This window comes from Hippocampus comes, unplaced genomic scaffold (assembly GCF_001891065.2).
Source record: "Hippocampus comes isolate QL1 unplaced genomic scaffold, H_comes_QL1_v1.1 scaffold261, whole genome shotgun sequence".
NCBI lineage: Eukaryota > Metazoa > Chordata > Actinopteri > Syngnathiformes > Syngnathidae > Hippocampus > Hippocampus comes.
This window is the reverse complement of record NW_017805824.1, coordinates 53,463-78,333: the sequence shown is the minus strand read 5'-3', so window position 1 is coordinate 78,333 and position 24,871 is coordinate 53,463. Positions and strand designations below refer to the sequence as shown.

General features: G+C 41.4%; 1 protein-coding gene across 2 annotated transcripts in view; it reads left to right on the top strand.

Annotated features, from left to right (window-relative positions):
* Nucleotides 1-22,965: 22,965 nt before the first annotated feature.
* Nucleotides 22,966-24,871, top strand: part of LOC109525910 (RNA-binding Raly-like protein) — a 38,477-nt gene continuing 36,571 nt past the window's right edge. Inside the window, exon 1 of one of the 2 annotated variants that reach the window (XM_019886790.1) lies at nucleotides 22,966-23,096. In XM_019886790.1, the coding sequence (XP_019742349.1) occupies nucleotides 23,075-23,096 (22 nt within the window). In that variant the 5' untranslated portion in view covers nucleotides 22,966-23,074. The remainder of the gene's footprint in view (nucleotides 23,097-24,871) is intronic. The other variant, XM_019886789.1, reaches the window with a different exon arrangement.

Below are 24,871 nucleotides of genomic sequence, written 5' to 3'. Positions count from 1 at the left end.
CTGTGAATATGGTTTCTACATTCACACAACAACAAGTCAACATTATGGCGCCATTGTGCGGAAGGGATTTTTAACGCAGTCTTTCGCCTTCCGAATTATCTAAAATGCCAACACTTTTCGAAATAAAGGACTCTCCTCCTCCTGACTGAATGCCCCTGTTTGTGTCTTTCAGAAGCAGGATGAGGTCATACCATCACTCACAGAGACAGGCACTCAAGTTCACTATATCTGCTTTGATATGCAAATCACGCTGGCGGTTGAGAGATTTTATCTTATTAATCTCTTCCCTACTTCCCAAAGCTCCAATGCTTCATTATAAAGTCGAGTGGGCGAGGGAAAAGCATAGCTTTAATGCTTCAGGGCAAAAAACACTTTATTAGTCAATTTGCTTATTTAATGGAAAAGTTGAGCAGTCGTTGATGAGACCTCAGAGAAGCTAAACAAAGAATAAACATTTCTCGTTCGCTTTAGTTAAATGCTTCAACCCCATAGGTAATATTTGCCATGCTTTCTAATTACATTACTTGGAGGATATGGTATCTTCTAGCAGCGAAGGGAATATCGCTAATTATACACAAAAGGGCGGTTGGACAAAATTGAACATCACATTGTAATCTCTAAAATAATTGGAACATCATGACAGATTTTCAGCAGCCAAACTACACACTCACCTTGTCATGCATACAAACCAGAGTAATGAAGGGAACGAGTCATAGTTTGGAGTTTGGGTTTCAAATATAGCTTTTGTGACACCTCTCGAGGAACTTTTCTATGGATGTGAGAGCGACCCAGTAGTCGAGTGGATGGTGCGTCAACCTCACACTGTAGAGGTGCAGATTTCGATTCCCGCTCCGGCCTCCCTGTGTGGAGTTTGCATGTTCTCCCCGTGCCTGCATGGGTTTTCTCCGGGTACTCCGGTTTCTTCTCACATTCCAAAAACATGCATGGCAGGTTAATGGAACACTGGAAATTGTCCCTAAGTGTGAGTGTGAGCGTGAATGCTTGTTTGTCTATGCATGACCTCCGATTGGCTGGCAATCGGTTCAGAGGGTCCCCTGCCTACTGCCCGAAGACAGCTGGGATAGGCTCCAGTGACCCTCGTAAGGATAAAGTATATTAGAATGATGAGTGAGATGAAGAATTCAATATTGTAAATGTCTTTTTGAACTAATGAATAAATAAAAATAACATTGTTTTCTGCTTTCGGTTTATTCCTATACATTTGTCCTCTGCAGGTAACAATGGATTGCATAGGTGAAGACCATTTATGAACTCTTTTGCCAAGTGTTTTTACCTCAGCACCACAAAGACTATCAGTGTGCATTTGAAAGCTCTGCCTCACTGTAGAACGGCAGCACGCCCAAGGTGTCTCCGTGCCAACTGCCTGCCTGACTACCGGATTCGATTCGACCTCTGAAAGGATTATGTGGGCAAAGAAAATCACTCGTGAGCTGTTAGTAGAATTTTTCTTTCACTCAGTTTTAATCAGCATCAGCAGAAGAACAATATGACCTTTACCTAAGATCTAAACTGCTGCACTGGTCTCAAAGGCACAAGTCATGCGAGACTCTTAACATTGGATTGCATATGATCCATCCATCCGTTTTCTGATCCGCTTATACTCATGAGGGTCGCGGGCGTGCTGGAGCCTATCCCAGCTGTCTTTGGGCATTAGGCATGGGACACCCTGAACTGGTTGCCAGCCAATCACAGGGGACACATAGACGAACAACCATCCGCGCTGAAACTCACATCTAGGGACGATTTAGAGTGTTCCATTAACCTGCCATACATGTTTTTGGAATGTGGGAGGAAATCGGAGCACCCAGAGAAAACCCACGCAGGCATGGGGAGAACATGCAAACTCCACACTGGAAGGCCGGAGCCAGGATCGAACCCTGCCTTCTGCACTGTGAGGCCGACACACTAACCACTGGATCACCGGGCTGCCCGGATATCATTCATCTTATCCAAAATTTAATGACATATGCAGCAGTTGGAGGGAATACACACCTTGCGTTTGGACAGAAAAAGTACATTTTCTCTTCCTTCACCATCTTGCCAGAAGATTACACCTCCCACTGTGTCAAGCTGAGAGGATGGTGCACTGAAAAAAAAAATGGTGCGTTGGATTTAGTCAATTTTATTTTGTCAAGTGGTTGCATGAAATAAAATCAGCTGGATCCAGATACATTTTTTAAGCACACATCTGCTTAAAAATTTTATCTAAAGACAGATGATATTATTGTGAGCAGTCACTTGACTGAGTAAGTAAATTCAGCACACCATTTTTTTTCAGTGTGGTCGTCCTCTGAAAAGATAACGCATGCTGTTCAAATACCAGCTTTTTGCCATATTAACAAATGAGAATAAGATCAGTGACTTGAAACTTTTTCCACCAGTAAGTTGACTTACAACCTGTACAACTCACTTAACTGTGAAAAGAAATCTTTTTGCGGTTTCAATTTTTAATCACTTCAGTTGTACAGTTTATACGTCACAACGGGAGAAAAAGTTTTGGAATGATTTATCTGGTTCTAATTTCTTCAAATATCACCCAAAAATGTGAACAGGGGTGTGGGGAGTTATGCTTTGTATTTCATCAAACAACTTTGATTCTGCTCTCATTGCAGTCTCACTGGTGCAAGGTAACCTGGACAAAGCGGGTTTTGCAGCATCGACCCGCAAACAGAAGATTCAGGCTACACTGGCATTTCATCTCACTCAGTTGGAGAGCAACAACGAGGCAACCACTTTTGTCTTTGAAATGCAAAGTTTCCAGATAGATGTCTTCATCCTGGTCATGTTTCGTTTTTGCCTTTAATCACCAGACTTTTTGAATGTACTCCATATGCGTATGATAGAGGCAGCAGTGATAAAACGGGACTGGTTCTGCTCCACAGGTTTGACATCTAAGTCCCTGAAAGACTCATTTGCCTGGGACATGGGAGCGATCCCAAATTTTAGCTGCTTTGTCAAAATGACAAGCAAGGGAAAGAGGCACATTAAGAGGTATTGCCTGGTGAGCAGAAGATGAGAAAGGGAATACGGCCAATAGAAACGACATACATTCTAATGCTTTTGAAAGCCTAATGTTAAAGGCTGTGCTCTTGGACAGTCGCTTCAGTCTGCAAGGACACTTCAAACCCTCTGTCGAGTGAGCAGAGGGGTGACAGTTAAAATCCCAGGGGTGGGGAATTTGGGACTCATAAATTAGAGAGATATGAGTTCATTTCCTGAAGAATAATGTGGTGCCCTTGAGCAAGGCACCAACAAACAACAAATTCTCATCCCTCTCACTAGCTACGGTTCGAACATAATTGTCAAGTATGTGCTGTCCACTTTTTCTTCTTTCCTATAATTCGGGGAATTGTGCCGCACTGGAGTCACCGGCGCTGTAAATCATGAAATAGATACATATACCAGTATGGCGAGCTGAAACTTTTGTGACAAGTGATTGAAGAAACAAGCAGTCTCCTTGTCAGACATGTGATAAATGATAACCCATTCATCCTAATGTTCAAATCTCAAGCATCAGTCTTGTGTTCCATCCATCCATTTTCAACGGCGCTTATCCTGAACCGAGTGACGGGGATTGTTGTGTTCCTTAAATGTTTTCTCAGCACAACAAACAAATAATCTCTTGTGGGATGACAACAATTTATGAGGATGCATGCATGCCCAGGAGCTCGGTTTATGTTATGGCAAATTTCTTTTCACACTGCACTTTTGAGTGGTAATTTTGTACTTTGACTACCGGTACTTTTATTCAAAGCAAAGTTGAAGAGGTGCTTTAATGGCTCTGTCAGTGGCTATGATTGTGCGGACAGAAGTCCAATTTCATGCAACTGTACGACTGTAGATCAAGGTTTATTGAGAATGGTTAAAAAAAGCAATTACTTGATGATCACTAAGGTTGGAAGCGTTCACTGTAGCAGAAATTATGACACTCACCAGTGGTGGCTTGATACTGTTTATGTATATAGACTATCTATTAAATGGTAGGTCACTTTAGGATCCTATCAAGTGAATTTGGAGATCTGTTTCGAAAAATAAATGCATGTTTGAAGATAACTGATGAAAATGTGTAAAGACTGAGAACCATGAAGTACTGACTTGTGGACAGATATAGCTATTTATAATATTTTTACCATTTCACTTGTACTAATTTTTAGGGCGTGGCTAAAATGCAGATAAATCTATTGCAGACAGATATGAGTCACCCAACCCCTACCACATGAGTGCCTTCGTTCGCATCAGTGTTTTTTTTTCAGCAAAATTCCAACGTGAAGTTAGCTAACTAGCTATGTTCACACCCTGAAAATGTATATTGCCTCCAAAGTTCACTGGTGTGGCAGCATTAGAGCGCCTTGTTGTTGGCTGTGAGTGCACGCATGTCACGGAATGAAAGCGGAGGAGCATTTGTTTAGCTTCAAAACAGACCATTTTGTTTGTTTTGACATACACAATTGGCTTATTGCTATCCTCCACGCCTGTTCCGCAGCCCTGTCACAAATAATGACTTGCATGGGGAGGTGTGAAAAAAACAAAACAAACCAAAAAAAAAAAAAAACCTGAACTCTTGTCTATTACCAATGTGCTTACAGCAGTCAAATCTCTGTGGGGTCCTGGCTACTCATTTAAACACTGCACTCTGTCTAAATCAATGGCACTCATTGCTCGCCATCAACAGCCTTTGGGAGAATCAATACACATCAGCCCCACAAAGGCACACCGTTTTCAGACACACACACACCTACCACTTACACATGACCGCTACAACTGGGGTAGTGGCAGATGATTGGCTTTGTCCACTTAATTGTGTCGTTCCAAGTGGATGGCGTGTACACTGCAATCGACAAGTCTTAAAGCAGCCTGCTTTTAATGGCCCCCTGATACATTGTTTAGTTTTCTCGATTAATATCGGTTTTTGTCTAGAATAATCACTATACCTATATTAGACAGTAAAACTCTGATTTCAACAAAAAATTTGACCCCAGGTACCTCAGCCAACGCGGGTCAGATATCTTGTAAAACATACAACATATCAGTTGAGCACTGCTCTGTGTAGAGCACTGACAAGAAGCCACAAACGACGAGAGCTGAATCCTATCAAGTCCTGTCACTTCACAATGTCACTTTAAATGTGAGGTCATGCCACGAACCGTTTAATAGCAGCTTGAGCTCTCCCTCGCTGTGGAAGATTTCGCCTGGAGGGTATATGGTTTAGCAGCCAGTGGGAAGCGATGGATAAAGGGTGCAGTAATGAGCTCTGACCATCCTGCAGGGCTGCTGGGAAATGGTGCAAGTGAACCAAACAGTGATGAGGTCACGGGCCTTAAACAGCTTGGAGCCATAGAAGCCAAGCGACATTTCAAACCATGTTTCCACCAAGCACTACAGTTCTGTTTAGTTCTCTACATGCTGTGGTTTGGTTTGTGTTTCCACAACAACGATCAAATGATGATAACTGCGTTAGGGAATTGACTGAATTGATTCATATCTCAATTTTTCCACCCTTCTCAACTCCCGAAGTTCTAAGCTGAGAGCTGTTTGCAAAACCTGCTACCGTGGAGCCAACTGCCACGGAATGATGGCCAGCTTGAGGCATTGGAATGTTGCGCCTCACCTTGGTTCTATGTATTGCAGAGGAGCAACTGTGTATATCAAATGTTTATGTACTGCATTGAAGAGGGGCTACTTTAATTTTAAAGGAGAGTCAATGTACCGGTATAATGATTTGTGTACCACAGACCAGAGGTATGTCACAAAATCAGAAAACCGAGATGAAAAATGTTCCTTTATTCATCACATTGTATCTCCAAAACTTTCAGGTTTCAGCAGACCTCCAAAACAACAAAGTGGACCAAATTACAGAAGTCATCTTTTGTCAATATTGATTTAAAGTAGTACAGCAAGTTGGACGACTGGTTAGCACGTCCGCCTTACAGTGCAGAGTTCCGGGGTTCGATTTAAAGCTCCGGCCTTTGTGTGTGGAGTTTTCATGCTCCGTGCCAGCATGGGTTTTCTCAGGGTACCCCGGTTCCCTCCCACATTCCAAAAACATGCATGGTAGGTTGATTGAATACTCTATATTGTCCCTAGGTGTAATTGTGAGCGTGAATGTTTTCTTTTTGTCGATATGTGCCCTGTGATTGGCTGGCAACCAGTTCAGAGCGCACACTGACTACTGCCTGAAGACAGCTGGGATAGGCTCCAGCAAGCCCACGATCCTTGTGAGGATAAGCGGCTCGGATAATGGATAAATGGATGGATGTGAAGTACAGGCGGGCATCGGGGGCTGTGACCATGTGTGATTAGAGCTGCGACTGCTATTATCAGTTGCACCTCATACTGACCTTCGACACTTCGTACGTAAGTTGCTTCAATTGCGCTCCGACATTCTCACACAGCACCGTGGGTCTTTATACGGATACGGATGTAACTGGTTAGCATAAGTTCAAGAAACCAATCCCTCCATAGGGCTTATGCTCAATAAGTTACATTAACATTAGTATCATTGTAAAGAAGCTGTGTGAAACCTAAGACAATGTAAAACGAATATTATTGGCCGTTTTTTCCGCAGAGCAAGGTCCGTGTTTACTACACTCGACACGGTGTTTATATGAGGCACAAAATGTGGACTTTGACTCTCAAACTTCAATGCCAACCCACTTATTTTGTGCCTGGATAATTTTTGTGTTTTTAAAGTGACTCAGCTGAGTGGCAGGGTGGGCACATGATGACAAGGACAAATAAGTCACTAAATCGTGAGGAGCATGTTCTTGTTTAAGCCTCTGATAATGTTTGGCCACACGGAGGCGTGGTGTCAAATACACTCTTTTTGATGATGTGTTAATTTGCTCCTCTTCTTAAGATGCATACAAATTCTCAAGATGTGTGTGAAGGTTTGTCCGAGCCTTCTGCAGTTCTCCGTGGTGCCCTCTGATAAGCTGGTGCAGCAAATGGCTTCAGGATGGCGTTAGTGGCAGTGGAATTAGCTTCCATTGTCATGATAATGACAATGATACTCCTGCCCCATCCAAGTCAGACCGAGCCATTGTATGGAAACAGGAATGCAATTTCTCCAGCGGCGGCACCCAAAAATCCTCTGTGGGAGTGAAAGGTCCTTAAATGACTCTCCATTCAGGCAAGGCCAAGGGGCTCGCAGCCAATTAAAGTGGGAGTAGCAGAACAGTGCCATCACATAGACCTCGAGCTGCCACTAAACACACACATTAAGTAATACCCCCACAAGGAACACACTTCTATTTGTTGGAACGAAACCGTTAATCCTCTTTACTACATTTCCACATACAAAACAAACTGCGGTACACAGATTATACTGTATGTGAACAAGCTTATTTGGCCTTGGACTGTATATACAAACACAGTCATGTGAGTTATTGATTTGAAAATTGCCTTGGATTGAACTTGGGTTATAAATATTGTCTCCTTCCATCCGTCATGGTTAGATTTCTCTGAAGTATCCTAAAGGGTCAGAGAGGCGTCATGTTATTTGCGCCGTGAAGCGTTACGAGGTAGAGGAAAGAGCTATGTATATTTGTTTTTAAGCATCACCACTTAGAAGCGACTACCACAGTGCTGATGTTTACAAGGAAAATGTCCTCAGTTGAAATGCCTCTCTGGAATACCTTACCTTTTCTGCAGGCATATTTCTTTCTCCTTCTCTCTTCTGTCCGTCTTTGTGCTATCAGATGCACCCATTATTCATTCATTCATTCATTCATTTCTTTTAGTACTCTTACAGGCAGGAATGTAATAGGAAGAAACTCCCAAATTCAGTTATCATTAAATTATTTGTAGTAGAGCAGAGCATTCCCTATTTGGAGCCACTGAAAGGTACAGTGTGTAGAATTTAGTGGTGAACTCATAGAATGCAATGACATGGGCTCGAAGCGTGTGCATTTTGAAGCACGCGCACTGCGTTGCCTCAGAGACACCACACTTTGCAAGTCTATCACCAGTTTTTTCAGCAGAGATGCAAACAAATTGAGTTTTTCCCCCAAGTGACGAAATATGTGCATTGCAATTTTTACTCATGCTGTAGTCATCATGTTGAGGAACTACGTTTGTCTCCATCGGGTATCCGTAGCTGCAAGATGCCAGCCTCTTGTAGGGGAGGCGCACCCTATAATTAGCGAAAACTTCACCTACAATTACAATTTTTAAAAATGACGATGTGATTGAACATAATTTTTTGCATATTATTGATATGAATAGTGGGTTTTTGAAATTTGGAAAATCAACAAAATTTTACATGCAGTCCCTTTAAAGCTGGGCTATTGAATAGATCAAACATCTACTGTAGCTGTTTTAGCCACGCCCCCAAAAACAAGGAACACAGGAATAGTGAAAAATTGTTGATTACTCAAAGCTCTATTTTCGTGAATGGTGTGTAAAGCCTGTGCAGCAAGTGTCATGTTTCTCTGCCAGATGCCGAGCAAATACCAAGCAATCTGAAAGGGGGGGGGGCTGCGTTGCTGTGGGAGTGATCACAGCTGACTACAATTATCTCAACTCAACTCAACTCAACTCAACTGTATTTATAGAGCACTTTCAAAGAGCCATCGCTGCATACAAAGTGCTGTACATGGAACAACGAACATATACAACAGTAAAGCAACAAATCGGTAACAAAGACGGTAGAAAGCACCGAACAGCAAAACCAAGAACAAATCTGCATCAATTATGGCCAATGGAAGCTGTTCCCTCTCAGTCTCTTTCAATGCAGCACTGTAGTCGTACAATGACGGTCTTTTACATGGGTGAAGTCGGCATATGGGGGTCCAAAACAACTGTGCCGTGAAGTTAGCACTTGGAGAGCCCAACCATGATCATTCGCGTGCCAAAACCAAATTGATTCTTGTCTTTATAAAGACGTGTTTTTAATAGTACACTTGCATATGATCTTAAGATGTGTCCAATCTACCACCCATTTTGAGTTTGTCTTAATATTGCCTTCATTTCATTTCTACATCTGGCACTATCCTGTTTGGGCACCAAAAGCTGCTGTATTCCATTTTTTAAATCAAGCAGTCTAACACAATATGCGCTACACACCGAAACACACATAATACCACTAATATGCCTGTCAAAAAAGCGGCATCACATGTCATCCTGTTCTTCGTATCGTGACATTTTCAGCCTGCTGCTGTCAGAGGGAAATATGAGCGCTAAGTGAAACAAGGACCATCATTACAAATGGACACGACTTAAGGTGACTATGATGGGCAAACTGGATGCCACTGGGCACAATCTCCATTCAAAGGCATAGCAACAGACATCAATCATTGTATACTTGGTCTTATGATGAAATATCTCATCAGGCAGCAGGTTGATTTTAGCGCAGATAGAGCCCTCGTGTTTAAGTGTCACGTTGTATAGTAGTCCGTAGAGGCTGCAATCACGCCCCAATTATTGCTCTTTACATGTCAATGAGCAACTCCAGCAGGAGTAATGACGCAGGAAAAGAGGAAAGCGTGCATGTTTACTGAGTGTGCTCAATGACACTCTCAGGGAGAATTGCAGGGCCATTTCTCATCAGCAGAGTAAATCGGGAAAGGACATTAAGCACTCACTTCATGTCTCCACCTACTCGTGTCCTGTTTGCTGCAAGCGGGACAGCCTTTTAATGCTTCCAAGGATGGGTGCCAACCGTTGTTTTTTCATTTGCTGGACTGAAAGCAAAATAATATTTGCTTTTGTGTTGGTAAAATGGGATTTTGATTATGCACACTGTTCAATTGCTTGACTGAGATGTAAACATATTTTCCCATGAAGAGGAAAATGGCAAATATTGGTTTATAGAAAAAAAAAGTTCATTTCTGATATCAGGAGAGTTTAATTTTACCTCATACCGATATTTATTCTGCTTCTGTCCTCACTGGACATTAAACCATTATTCTTCCATCGTTTATCGACATGAGAGTCTCTCTCTCTCTCTCTCTCTCTCTCTCTCTCTCTCTCTCTCTCTCTATTAAACCATTATTCTTCCATCGTTTATCGACATGAGAGTCTCTCTCTCTCTCTCTCTCTCTCTCTCTCTCTCTCTCTCTCTCTCTCTCTCTCTCTCTCTCTCTCTCTCTCTCTGTGCGCACTGCTTGCTTTGTCTTTTTCATTTTCTCCTTTCAGCGCAGTCATTGCGGAGCAGCCCACAGCATTTGGATGCAAGATGAACTTTGATAAGAGTTAATGAGAACACGGCATTGTGTGGGCAAAGAATGGCTGGGTCTGCACTCAAGAGCCTCCTCACCAGGAAATGGACCGTAAAGAGACACAGTCACCCACTCCGGGTTCTGGAGGAGGGCGAGAGAAGGGATGGCCACTGGGGACAGGTGCGAAAAGGCCAGGCAAATTCATGTGAAATGAAAAGAGATAAGCAGAAGAGACGTGGGCAAGCAGTAACGCGGCCCCTTGCCGCTATATTACACGGACGCGTGTTTTCAATCTAAAAATAATATTCATTTTTGACAGCTTCAATTTGGAGGGTGAAAAAAATCTTAAAGGAAACATATGTAAAACATACTTTTTTATTCTATACAATTCGTTGGGTCTCTGGAGAGCCTGTACACCCATGTAAAATTGAAAAATAAAGTGATACAACATTTAGTTATCCGCCTGTGTTTGAAAATGTGTTTTTGAGTGAGCCATTTTGACCGAGTTCCAGAGCGAATCAGCCACTGCCAAGCGACAGCCGAAGCGCTATCATGTCAAACATGCAGACAGCAGAAATTAGCAGTGTTCGCTTTTGATTCAATATTTGATTAAGTTGTCGACACAGGGGTAAGGCGTGTTTTTATTTGATATCATGCAACATACTGAGATATTGAATCGTAGTGAAACCAAATTGCTAAAGGCGCTCACTGTTCTGCTACATTACATACTTTAACCAACAATAACATTTTTGGGTTGTCATAAGATCTTCCGGGTTGATTACTTTCCTGATTTGTCAGTCTATAAAATGAATCTCTCTGCCACAATCTGTGTTTTTGTTTCTTAGATTTAGTTTTGCTTCATGTTTTGAGTTCTTTGTGTCTCCTTTTTCATGTCATGTCTGCTCATTAGGTTTTTGTTCACTCCTGTTCTCTGTGTCTAACAATCAACTCCCTCCAGCCACTGGTGTGTAATCCAGGTGTCTCATTTTCTCGTCAGTTTGCTTGAATTTAGTTCCCTGATTTTTTTTTTGTTTGTTTGTTTGTTTGTTTGTTTGTTTGTTTTTTGTGGTCTTTCTCGATTCATTGTTAATGCTGTCGTGTGTGGTGGAATTGAAAGTGTTAGTGGAAGAGGCAAACAAAAATCTTGCTGTTAATTAAAAAAAATGATTGCTTGGATACTTTTGGGGGGTGACAGCAATCACATCAAAGCCATGCTTTTAACTCGCCCCGAGTGCATGGCAATTGGATGTATAAGTACAGTATACGCCTATCCTGCGCAACATTGCGTTTAAAACTTGAGACAGCCCACCTGATAAAATACTCTGGGAGAGACAAACACCAAATCTCACAGTGGAGTTACATCATAGGTAATAAGGAATGACTCCTTCTTGTGACTGGCTCCAAGTCCACCTTTAGATAATTCAGAAGCTCAAAATCTGCAATGCTAAACAGACGGTATGTCTCAATATTCTCTTGAAGAGGCAAAATCTCCCTGTGCTATTTGTTTCAGGTTTGATGAATCACCTTGTGTGTGCTAAATAAATTGAATTCTATATACTCCTTCGACAAAGCACAAAATGAACTGCAAGGAAATTTTGCGCATTTTGCCGACACTGCTGCTTGCACTTGGTTTGTAAATGAAATTCATATCCCTTTACTTGTACAATGAAGCTTGTGCTACTTGCACACCTTTTGTAAAATCAAGCCCTATGTGAGCAAAGGCTGCAAAGTCAGGCAGCAAAAAGAAAATGAGAAACAACTGTTGACTTTGTACACATAATACATATAAAAATGTAGAGTCATGCGAACGACTACTAACATTGAGAAAGGAGAGAAGTGCGGGTGGACACCAAAAGTAATATGAGGAGAAGATCATGAACGGCAGGGCTGATAAGTAAATAAATAAGGTTCATAGTGAGTTGCTATGAAGTGAATGGCAGTAAAATGAGAGGGGGAAAAAATGAATTCTATAGTGGTAGGTGTGTATGTGTGTGTGTGTGTGTGTGTGTGTGTGTGTGTGTGTGTGTGTGTGTGTGTGTGTGTGTGTGCGTAAGGGGGGGACAGAGAGAGGGCTTTCTCCAGGAAGTCACATATTAATTGAAAACGACAGTTTCAATTAAAAATGTAATCATTCTGTCCGCTTTCTAATTAAAAGCAAAGCGGTTGATGGTTTTGACTCATTAACTTCAAAGAGTGATGCAGCCTGACGGAGGTGGAAAGTAGGGGAGTGGGTGCTGGGTGTTGGCTGGGGAGCGGGGAATGGATGTCATTCGACCGAAAGGAGAACAAACCAGTGACTGATGGGGAATGTGTCAAGTGGCTATCCTCTGTCACAATGGCTTCCCGTAAAAGACATGAAGCTCTTGAAGAAGATGAGTTCTTTGATGGGTACAGGCTCACCACAAACTTCAAATATTAGGTCAAATACTTCTACATATAATGAGATAATGCATGACTAATACTGCCTGAATGTACACAAGGTAAAGACAGCATAAAATTATCTACATTTAAAGTCCCTGTAAAATGAAAACAAAGGTGTTCTAAATTTGGCATTGAAGATTGTTAAAATGAGGCTTCAAAATCACAAAAGTATCCGCTGAATGTGCTGAAACCACGCACTGCCAACCGTCAGTCAAAATAATTTGGCTTTGTCTAGCATCTTTCTTATGACTACTCACCCCTATGGAGGCATAAAAATATATAAAGTCTCCTGTGGCTGGAATATCTCCCTCCAGGTTGTCACTGGGCAACAACGAGGCACTCTAAAGTGATCACACCAGACTGAAGCCCCTGTCCACATGCTGGCTATCACGTCTGATGTTTAATTTTTTTCTTTTTTCTTATTCCTTCCACACATCACGGCCGGCCGACAGTCGGGCATTTTAAAGCAGTCACGCCAGTAAAATATCCAAAGAGAAGAAGCTGCCTCGCTAACTGCGCCAAATAACCATTGATGTGAACGTAGGCTCAAGTTCTTATATATAGGGGTCGGGGGGGACTCATGCCAAGCCCAAATGCGTCGTTGCGCCCCATTTTAGCCACCCCCGCCTCTCCAAAAACTGGAAAACTACAATGATGATGAACAGTTTAGAGCTGTTTCTCCACAATTAAGTACAACATAGTTCCCAGTCTTTGCACATGTTGATAGCAATTATCTTTGAATATGTGTAATAATTTAGAAACAAATGTCTGAATTCACTTGACAGTCTGAAATGTTTCTTCACTTGTGTCATTTTTTTGTTGTTTTTATGATAAAGGCAAACCTTCATGCACATTGTGCATTTTTAACCTTTGAATGTGTGAAAAACACAGACGTGACCTTTGCACTGCACATGACTTTTGTCTTTTTTCCTCTGAGATATACTTCAAAAACACAAACTGCAACTGATGGCAACTGCAGGGCAGATTTTGCTTTAGCACCATGACATGACCTCATTGGTTATTTAAGCATGCTGTGTCCCCCCCCCCCAACTGACTCTTACCTAGAAAATGACAGAATACCGAAAGCACATTGACCCCTCTCTCTTCAGTCTCCATACTTCCAATAAGAAGGTTACACAAGTCTTGTTGATCATCTGCAATCATTTGCGGTAAAAGGTGTAAGTGGCCTTGATGACATTTCATAATGTAACTGCTCCGCAAGTAGCTTTCAAGCCAATGCGCCATCATCAAAATCTTTCCGTTTTACAGACTTTTAACTAAATGAAGAAAACATCCTTCTGCGTGATCAGTCTCCAGTGTCTGTCCAAAGGACTCGCAACACTTCCTTAAGTGATGTAACAATGTTTTAAAGACAGATTTCAGTAGGATAGAAAACTATATTATACATATTGCCACTGTCCAACAAAAATCACCTGTCTCCCACTTATATGACTTTATATTTTGTGATAAAAATCTCGCAAAATTTGGTGGTGCACATTTTTCTCCAAAATATTGGAACAGTTATGCGAAGTACAGAATTTTTTTCTGTGGACTGAAAACACGTGGCTTTGACATAAAAAGATGAAAACAAAATATTTCATCTTTTGTTTTCATTCGTTTCTACACGTTCGTATATACCCCTTTTATTCAAGTACTGGAACTGATAGACTTAAGATACGAACGAGTTAAGCAAACAAACTATTATTTCATTCCCACACCCAAATTTGAGGGAATCGTTAAGTAATATCGACAACAAACTCACAATCGATAAACACTCACCAATTCCCATCGCTTGTCACATCTCCATGCCATCATTGCAAACAAATTATTTGTCAATAAATATTCATCAGTCTTTATGTCAATCTATTTTGAATCTATCCATTGTAATGAACAATGCTCACCTAAAAAAAAAAAGAAGTTTAGGTTTTCAGTCTACATCACAGACATAGAATTAGCCTCCCTGTTCCAATGTAGTGAGTAGTGAACAGTGACTAGAGTGTATATTTCCCCTTTGGGCGGCAACACAAAGAGAAATTGGTTCCATGATATTTCACCTGGTAGTAGACAAAAACACGATAAAAACATACGTATAGGAGCTGCAACCTTGAAGTTATTACTTAGCAATGCACCTCTTGAGATTGATAATCCAGAGCACTTGTCCATTCAAATGGTGAATTTGAGTCTGCCAAACCTGAGTAATCCTGAGATGTCATGTTGGGGGCCGGGGAGGTGAATGATTCTGAGTTCACGATCACATTCTAATGTGTCTGATGGAACCAAGTACAAGAAAGGAGGCGTTAAGTCAACACGTTTTACTCTCCATATCTCAAAGAGAGATTTAATCCTTCTAATTACTTTGTCATAGGGTGTCAATATGATTTTTGTTCTTCCCCTCAACAGAAATTGCTGTGCCCCTGGCTAAATCATTTTTACTTTGAACACAACATCACAAGTCTGGAAACAGTGTATGGTTTCTGTATTTTGGGAGATGGAACACACAGCCGTAGAGATCAAACCCAACAGGATATTGTACCTCACATCTAAGTCCCTAGTTGGAACATCGAATTGGAACTGTGAAGACTAGAAATTCGAGTAAAGTAATTGTCAACATTTTCCACGATAAGCCTTCTTTCTCAGGTTGGCTTCCATTCACCAGATTCTCCGTATTTGGCCTCAACCATGTGAGTGTGAAAGATCTACACTACAGCCACACAATGTGTCGCTCAAAGTGCCCACAAGCTCATTTTCAGAACATTTATTGTTGCTAGGTTACCAAAAACTGTGTTCCGTCCCACCATAATCATGGTAATCCTTCCATGTCTACAATTTAAATAAATAGGTTGTCAGTCATAGCTACTATCAGTTTCTCGCTCGTTACTGTTGTTGACAGTGTTAATATTTAAGTTAATGAATTTTGATTGGTCGACATCAGTGGAGATACGTTGTTAACCTGGGCTGCATGTTAAAAAAAAAAGATTATTTATGAGAGCACTGCAGGGAAAAAGCAAGCAATACATGGGGGGGAGTGGTGGGGGTAGCACAGAGGAGGTTGAATGCTGTCAACGCTGAACTTCATAAGATTTGTGAAGAAGATAGATGCAGCCGGTGAAAACAAGTTTAGCAGAATCTGGGCAGCAGCACAGCGGAGTGAATGGTAATTAAAGTCTGGTGTATGTGTGTGCCTGTGCGCGTGTGCGCATCTTATCATCAGTCTGGCCAAAATGCACATCTGCTACCTAATGCTTAAAAAAAGTGGGGGCAGAAATTTCACCACCTGGGTTCCTTCACACTGATGAAGCTCTTAACGATCACATATGAGCCCCATTCAAACCAAGTGAAATTCTTCTTCTTCTTCTTCTTCTTCATTTAGCTTATTAAATTATTGGTGAATTTTGGTAAATAGTAAAATTCACACAGTATTAGTGAACAAAGCATTTTACACATACAATATTATTATTATTATTATTATTATTATTATTATCTAAGACCAGGGTGGCCCAGTGGACCAGTGGTTAGCACGTCGACCTCACAGTAGAGGTACAGTGTTCAATTCCAGCTCAGACCTCCCTGTGTGGAGTTTGCATGTTCCTCCCGGGCCTGCGTGGGTTTTCTCCGGGTACTCTGGTTTCCAAAAACATGCCTGGCAGGCTGATTGAGCACTCTAAATTGTCCCTAGGTGTGAGTGTGAGCGCGGATGGTTGTTCGTCTCTGTGTGCCCGGAAATTGGCTGGCTACGGGTTCAGGGTATCCCCGGCCTACTGCCCGAAGACGGCTGGGACAGGCTCCAGCCCCCCCCCCCCCTCCACCCCAACCCCCGGCCCTTGTGAGTTGGGGTTGAAGTTTGGGTTAGGGTTAAGGGTGACGATTAGGGGGCTCGCGGCTCAGGATAGAAGTAGTGTTAGTATAAGGGTTAGCCCAAGCCCTACTTTTGTTGAAATGAAGCTCCTCATTTCACTTCAACATGGTTCTTTGGCAGTGACATCTGTAGAATTGAGGCTGTTACAGCCACAGAGGGGCATCAAATAACTTCTTCCCTTTCTCGGGTATAATGGTGACTTGACTCAATACGGTACTTCAGTGTACATGTGAAAATGCAGCAACCAGCCCTCTGTCCGGTTGAGTTTGCAAGTCCTGTAAAATAACATAATGAGGTTTTCACACTGTGTGGCTCCAGCAAGAGAGGCAAAGAGGGAAGACTATTTGAAGCGGACAAAGAGTTGTGCGTGTGTGTCTGGGTTGGGGGTTGGCGGGTGGCGGTAGACGCAGACAGAGAAGGGGACGCAAAAGAGAAAAGGCACTCAATGACAATGTATGAGCTGTCCGCGATGCTCCGCGGCGAAGGAAGAAAGTGCAGTGGTCCATTTTAAAAAGAAGATTATCATGTCAAGATACAGTAATACCTCGGTGAACACATGCTTTCGTTGAATGCAGTCCGTATGTCTGTCTGTCTGTAGTGGGGTGGGGGGGTACATCTCAGTAACTAGGCAAGAGAGAAGGGTGTTTTGTAGGACATCTTGGCTGAGAGCAGCTTCATCAACCCAGTTAACCATTTATGCAGTAGGTTTAGGAACAATGGAAATTAACTCTTGAGTATAGCTTGTTTTGATTGTAATTCACAATGTCACAGAACCATTTGTAATTAATTCGATTATTTATCTTTGCTAATTGGATGGGAGAAATTGAATGCATCTTTTTTTTTTTTATTAGGTCTCTTGTACAACCTAGGGCTACCTTACTTGAACCTCCCCCACCACACACACACACACACACACACACACACACACACACACACACACACACACACACACACACACACACACACACACAATCATATTTAGTGACTTCAATTTCACACAGAAAATTAGAGCGGTGCAAATTATTCAAAATTATATATACTGTAGTGCCAACCTTGTAGATAGAAAATATGTTACAATGTTAATGACAGTTTCAGAGAGGACAGATACTGCATTAAAATGAGGGAAGGAAGACAAGTCTGTGAAAAGCGTCCTCAATCACCCAAGCATTTAATTCCGGTGTTACATGTCCTAGCCATGTCAGTCTTAGGTTGGCTAAGCATGGCTTGTTCATTATTCGCCACAAGACAGCAGACAGGGCTGGCTTCGAATGGAGAAGAGGCGGGGCTCCTCCTTCTACATTATTTTTATTTCACCACGCTGTGTGTCTGTCTATGCTTGTGCTGCTGCATGTGGCGTAGGAGCAACTCCACAACGTAACCACATGACTAGCCAGCCGAAGCTTGTCACTAGCTAGCCGGTGCGGCATAAGTAGCTGCCCAAGCCTCGACCTCTGACTACCCGCAGGAGGCGTTGTGAGAGACTCGCGTGCGTCCAGACAATCGAAACTTTTTGGGACCACGGTTGCTATTCAATTTGTTATGATGAGGCGCAAAATGCAAATTTTGCCTCGCAAACTGCTTATTTTGAGCCTTGTGATGTGGACATGTAGGCCAGTTATTCCAAAGTAAAGTTTCTATGGTTTTCAAGGCCTGTTTACAGAAAAGCTTTTGGACCAGGCTGAGTGCTGAACCTGATTGCTGCTTTCCTCCTGCGTGAGTTCATCAGAAGAACATTGCCCACAGCCTTCATCCATTGCTGTGGTCAATTTGTCAGTTGGCTTAGCACAGCATGAGTTTCACTGGGCCTGCAGCCTAGTTCCAACATAAGTGCATACATAAATTAACACTATTTTTCATGATTAAGGAAACACTTTGGTGTTCAGTCAATGGGGTTGGGGGTGGGGGGGGGGGTGATGGTTATGAATAATTGCAGGAAATAGCACATCCGTGGCCATTATCCGGGACCTGTTCTGATCAGGTTTTTTTTTAAGTCAGATTGATTTCAGCGAAGTGTTCCTGTGCAAAGCAGTGTTTATATTTTTCTTGTGACGATTGCACAACATGCTTGTTTTTTCAGAACCTTCATTTCTTGAATTGTTGCCCTCCCTTTTTATACTCCCAATTTGTGTGGGGATGAGTCAGTCCAAAGGGCAACATCAAGCTTGTTCTGCTCTACTACCTCTTTGCCTGCTTCCTCTCGCCATCCCCCTGCACTTTTCACTATGCTGTTTGTATTATCGTGGATTTAATAGCTGACAGTGAAAGGACCAAATGGAATTCAAAGCTATAAATCCGTCTTAAAATAGTCAAATTGCGAGTGCAGTTGTAAGCACGCGTCCTTACATTTGTTCAGGGCCATGTGCAGTTATTCTAGCATACAGGAAACAATTCGACCCGAAGGTCGGGTGAAACACTCATGCACAAAGTATTTTTGTCACATGCTCACACTTTATTCCTTTTTGGAATAAAGTCAAACAGTGTGTAGCTTTGCATGTTTGCCATCTTATTTTAGCATGTTAGCATGCATGAAATCAATCATCACCAAGCATAAAGAGCAGCTAAAGCCGAAGAGATTAGTTTCGCACAAAGTGACATTTTGTCCCAATGATGGCACCAGACGAAAAGCCGGGGGATCACTGAATGTCAGGATGATTCATCTTGTGGGCACCGTTGCTATGCTATAACAGTGCAATGTATCATGTGCATATTAAAAAAAAAAAAACAAAACCGTTTTCTCCTCACCTCTCTGTCCACTGACTGCACCACTGGACATGAAAACTCTTGTTTCGCAGATTGATGCAATGTGAATTTAAATGCAGATCAACTGCTCATTACACTCTTGATTTATTCTAACTTAAACTTTTTATTGTCGTAGTTTCAACATTGTACAAACGTATTTGTCATATTCTGACAAGCTAACAAAAATTCTTGGTGATTTACTGGCTCAACTTCATCATTTAATAGGTTCCTTTATTTGTACTAATGCATGTGCCAGTGTGGAGTCAGACACACTGATGTCTGTTGAATGGTCGACGAAGAATTCCCACTCTTGTGTTACAACAGGAGTGGGATGTGGATGTGGAATCTCCTCCACCTCCTCACCTCATGTGGATGTGTCCTTATTTCTTGGTTAATACCAGTAAAGCAATTCTGCTGGAAGTGACACTAATTAATTCTGCCTTTTTTCCTTACTTGAAGTACAGGATGTCCTAAAAGTCACAATCATCTTTAAGGTGAGGCCATCAGCATGGCATTTTAGGTATTGCCATTTTTGTGAGCATTCCCTTGCCAATGGCTCATCAAATGATATCCGAGCAGGGCTGCAAAATTAACATCCAACAAGAAGTTGTTTAGTCCCCGACTCTTTAACAGCAGTTTGAGAAACTTTATGGCCGTCAGAGTGCTCCAACACATGGAATGAAACAATTGACACTATCCATGACAAGTTTCTGACCACAAGATAGGTTGTTGGCAAACCATGCAGCCGAGAAGACCCGCTGCTAACACCACTGATGAAAACACCGAATTCCTATCGCAGGTGTTTGTAGCAAAGTCACGTTAAAGTGTATCCAGAGGTGTGTGTTATACATACTTGGCCAATAAAGACGATTCTGATTGAAAGTACACTTTTCAAATTTATTCATGAGATGATTTGATTCATTGACAATTCAATATTTGTGTCTTGTCTTATGCCAAAGCAGGAATGCTGTGTACTGCGACATGTTTAAAAATACTGTGTACTGCGACAGAGAGATATTTAAAGACATTGAAGTTTCTCGCTTTCTCGTCTGTTGACATCATAGGCGAGTTACACGCTGTTACGCTGCTTGGATGTTGCACTATTTACAGAGGTCATGCAGCTTTCTGCTAAGCTGCGTCAGCTACAACAGTGGTGGAACCGAAAACCAAATCAGGTTGTAGAGTATACCGAACAGTGAAATATAAGCAACATTGTTGCCACCATATTTATTGTTGCAAGCAAAAGGGGCACACGCTGTTAAATTGGAGAGGCTAATAAAAAGCTTCAGTATAGCAGTTAGCTTTGACACAGGCTTTACAGATGTTTGAGATCAGGTTCATTCTGACAATCAACATCCAAAAAAATTAAAGTTTTCGAATGCCCCAGTTAGAGCCCATACCTACCGTAATTAAAAGTCTGCTAGACTCTCATCTCTTTTTGACTTAAATTTGGACTTGTCTGGAAAATGTTTGTCAGTAATTTACAGTGGTTTGATGTTTAGATCACCATTTACATCTCGACAAAACAGCACATTTTAACAACAGCGTCTTCACTTTCTCGTTATTGTAAGTTAATGTTGTGTCACATTTTGACAGTGTGCCTGCCTATCAATGAACAGAGAGAAAATTGGAATTCTGAGGAAATATTTGATAAAGAGGCGCTAATGACCTTCTGGTACTGTTGTGGTGATTGACACCAAAATGTGCATGCAGTGCAAAAATGGACTTTATAATTTACACATGCCATCAGATGGCAGCTGGGATGGACTCCCTGGTAGCCCGCACTGAATCAGGGGTATAAATAATAAATGAATGGACTTTCTTGGAAGTGAAATAAAGACAATAAAGTTCAATTTTTACCCTTCACGGGCTGGTTGCATGTTCTCGGGGAATAAAATTATGAGCAAGATTCAGCAACACTGTCCTCATCTGTCCTGGGCCTGCATTTTTCTTTTCTTCTCCAAGGAGTTAATATGGTTTCTGGTTGTGGCTTGTTGACATTTGTTGTGCAACTTTTACTCAGTGCATAAAACAATCATGCCTCTCCACCGTAAAAAAAAATAACCAAAAAACAAACAAACAAACAAAAAAACCCCATTCTCAGGCTAAAAATAAAGGCACCACTCCATACACAAGAAGCTATAAACACAAACACATGCACGCACACACACGCGCGCGCGCGCACACACACACACACACACACACACACACACACACACACACACACACACACACACACACACACACACACGTGCGCGTGTGACTCCATTGTATGATGCAAGCCTGGGGCTAAGTGTCTTCTTGCGCCAACACTGAAAGCACAGCATGTGTGAAGGTGGCTCAGGACTTATCCATTTAATAAGGCAATTGTGACTGGGCTAAGTGCAGTGTGGAACGAGGTAATAATCATTTTGGAGTAAACTCAGATTATAGTTGGTTTTAGCTGGTGCTAGGCAGTTAAAAAAGCTAATTAAACATGAAAGCTTCGCCGGAGTGGCCCTCTGGTGTCTTGTACGCCAACTAAATGGACCCAGCGCATGTAGCAGTTTTTCTGCTGGTTTGTAATGCAGATGGAACTCGGTCTAGGATAATCACTGTGCATGTATTTGCATGCATCTGCTGTAAAGAATGAAACTTTTGTTTTGGCACTTTTCAAAACTCTAATTGGTTGCAAATGAACAAAATGGAAGGCGGGTATTGTCATTGATTCTGTTCATCTGACTTCTTAGTTTTTCCTTTTAATCCTCATTCTGCTAACTATGTAAACTACAATTTAGGGGGAAATATGCATGAGACGTCCTATTCCAACACACACGTTGATACAGTTAGCACACACATCAAAAACATCTGTTGTCACATAAAAATTGTAATTAATCATTAAAGCACATTTGCAGTATAATGTGAATTCAATCGTTTTTAATGTATTGCTGACTTTGATCATGTTGAAGGCTGTCAGTAAGGTCCAATAAAAAATTGACACTTTTCACATCCTTTAGGACTGATAGTTTTTTTTCTTTAAAAAATGCTTAATTTTCACTGAACCCATAGTAATCAAGATATCTGGAATGACAATGGCCAGATATCTAGCTCAGCCATGTCACATGGGGCTTCAATCCAAGGTTCATGGAAATAATAATAATAATAATAATAATAATAATAGAAAGATATGAATTTTGGCCATATCGCACAACCCTACCATAGAGTATTTAGAAGATGTATGAGTACGACAGTTCAACCCTAAAACCGATTTATTCTATTTCCATTATTTCTCAATTCTCATTTGGAAGACTGATTTGACCTTCCAAACAAACATTTAATCACCCCCATGAATAGAGTGTGTTTGACCTTTCAGCTCCACTGTAGTATTGCTACACTTGATTTTATTGCACATTCAACCCAATAACTAAAAAAAGAATTTTCTGGATTGTGGTGGTGCTATTTGATGATGGACTTCAAACCAATGATGGTATTATTATTAATTATATGGACTTTCAAAGGCCTCGAATGCTTCTTACTTCCCCCTGCGACCCTTTTGGTGGGACTCGTTTTGTTTTGTACACTGTATGGCTTGAGCAGACGTGAGCGTGAGGTGAGAATGGCTACAAAGCTCAGTTTCCTCATATACCCTCCGGCTGCTGAGTGAAAACCAGCAGCGCGCCCTCAAACCCTCCTTTCAATTCTCATTCGAATGGAACAGCCCATTGCACCTCTGTCCACCCCTCCAAGAGTCAAACATTTGGTACATCCCAGTGGTGCTTCTGTAGCTGGCTTGACTCTGGCTCAGTAGTATCGCAGCAGTCAGTCAGCCGCGCGAGCTTAAAGGTCCTCATTGAGCCAGCCATCTTTTATCTCAGCCTCCTGCTTGTTTCGCATCTCTGTTATGACCCTGTTCAGCCCAAGATGTGAGTATATCTTTTTTTTTTGGTATTTGTGTATTGTGTGTGTGTTACTGGACGTTTCACTGTGTTCAGAAAGAAAGGGAGGGTGCTCTCATTTAGATCTTTTTTCTTCATTTTCACCATTAGTTTCATGAAAAACAATTTTCCTTCACTTTGAACCCCTTTTGGTTTTCCTGATATGTTCCAGGTGTTCTCATCTGAAAGTGTTGTGACACTTTACCAATGGGTGTTTGGAGTTTATGACGTTAAACATGAGGGGACTCTGAGCCCAACCTGTGTCTCACATTGGCAAGGTCAGCAGGCTCTCTGTGCTTAAAGGCTGGTTGCGGCTTTAATTACATATATTATGTAGTACTGGAGCTCTTGGGAGGAATCAAAGATTTTCTTTTGCAAAATCATCACAATAAAGAGGGAGTTTGATTTGTGACCAGGTTTTTTTATAGTGCACTTACAACTTTTGCATCAATTGAAGAGCAGAGTTCTCCTTACAAATCCAGAATAGGTTAGAGTCAAGTAAAAACACACAGGACAAAATCATGTTACGCTAAGTCTTGCATGTGAATGCCAAATATCTTTCAGATATGTGCTTGGAATCTTAAGGTTTCTTCAGTTAAAACTCTGTAGCCTTTTTTTTTTGTGAGAATGATGCCTTTACAGTTAAAAAAAAAAAAGATTTTGACCTGAGAATGAAAAGTAAAATCCGGCCTGTAACAATGCCAACTACTTGAATCTGGTGTGGGTGGAGGTTCAAGTACAGATAAGTGCAACGTAACAAAAATGACATGAAGGATTGTTTACCATAATGATTCCATTGCTTATTTCATGTGTGCAGGCCATATTTGATTTTTCTAACACAGTGGGATACATTAGAGTTTACAAATAGAAGTCTGTTGTACCCAACAGGTGGAAAACCTAAATTAATTTGTACTTTTAATTCAAATAAGTGTTATTATTATACAATATTTTTTATTATTATTCTATTCATGCATTAGCTGAGCTGCGCATCCTCAGGCAGTAGGCGGGTACACACTGGTTGCCAGCCAATCGCAGGGCACACCAGAACGAACACCAACCATTCACACTCACAATCCCACCTACGGATAATAGAGAGTGTCGACTTAACCTATTATGCCTATTTTCTTGGAATGTGGGAGGAAACTGTAATACCTGAAGAAAAACCACTCAGGCATTGGGAGACCTTACAAACTCCACACAGGAAGGCCAGGGCCTGGAATCGCACCTTGGACCTCTGTAATGTGAGGCTGGTGTTCTAACTAGTCGTCCAACGGTCCACCATCATCATCATCATCATCATCATCACTCATTATCATACTGACTATCCTTATTGTTTTTATTATTATTATTATTATCATGCTCAGTGCTTATGGGTATAAGCAAAGTTGTGACCATCATGATGAGAAGCTGAAATGAGATATTTTCCAGTTTTTTTATGGGCTGAATGGGTGATTTGTTCGACAATGCACATTGCCTGTGTAAGTGGGACTACAAAACAATATTTGGGACAGTCACTTTTCAGAAGGAATGTTATTTCTCTGCTCCATTTGTAAAAGAAGATAATTGGAAATTATGTAACTGATTAAAGAATGGCGTTCTAACCAATGCATGAAACATGAAGCAAGAGCAGTAATTATGATGGAAACATAAGTCAGACTTTTTCTTTTAATCTGATCATAATATTATTTCATCTCCCACACATCAGTGACTTCAAAGTGCACACATTAATAAGCGTAGTGTGGCAATTTTTAGCTTTTTACACA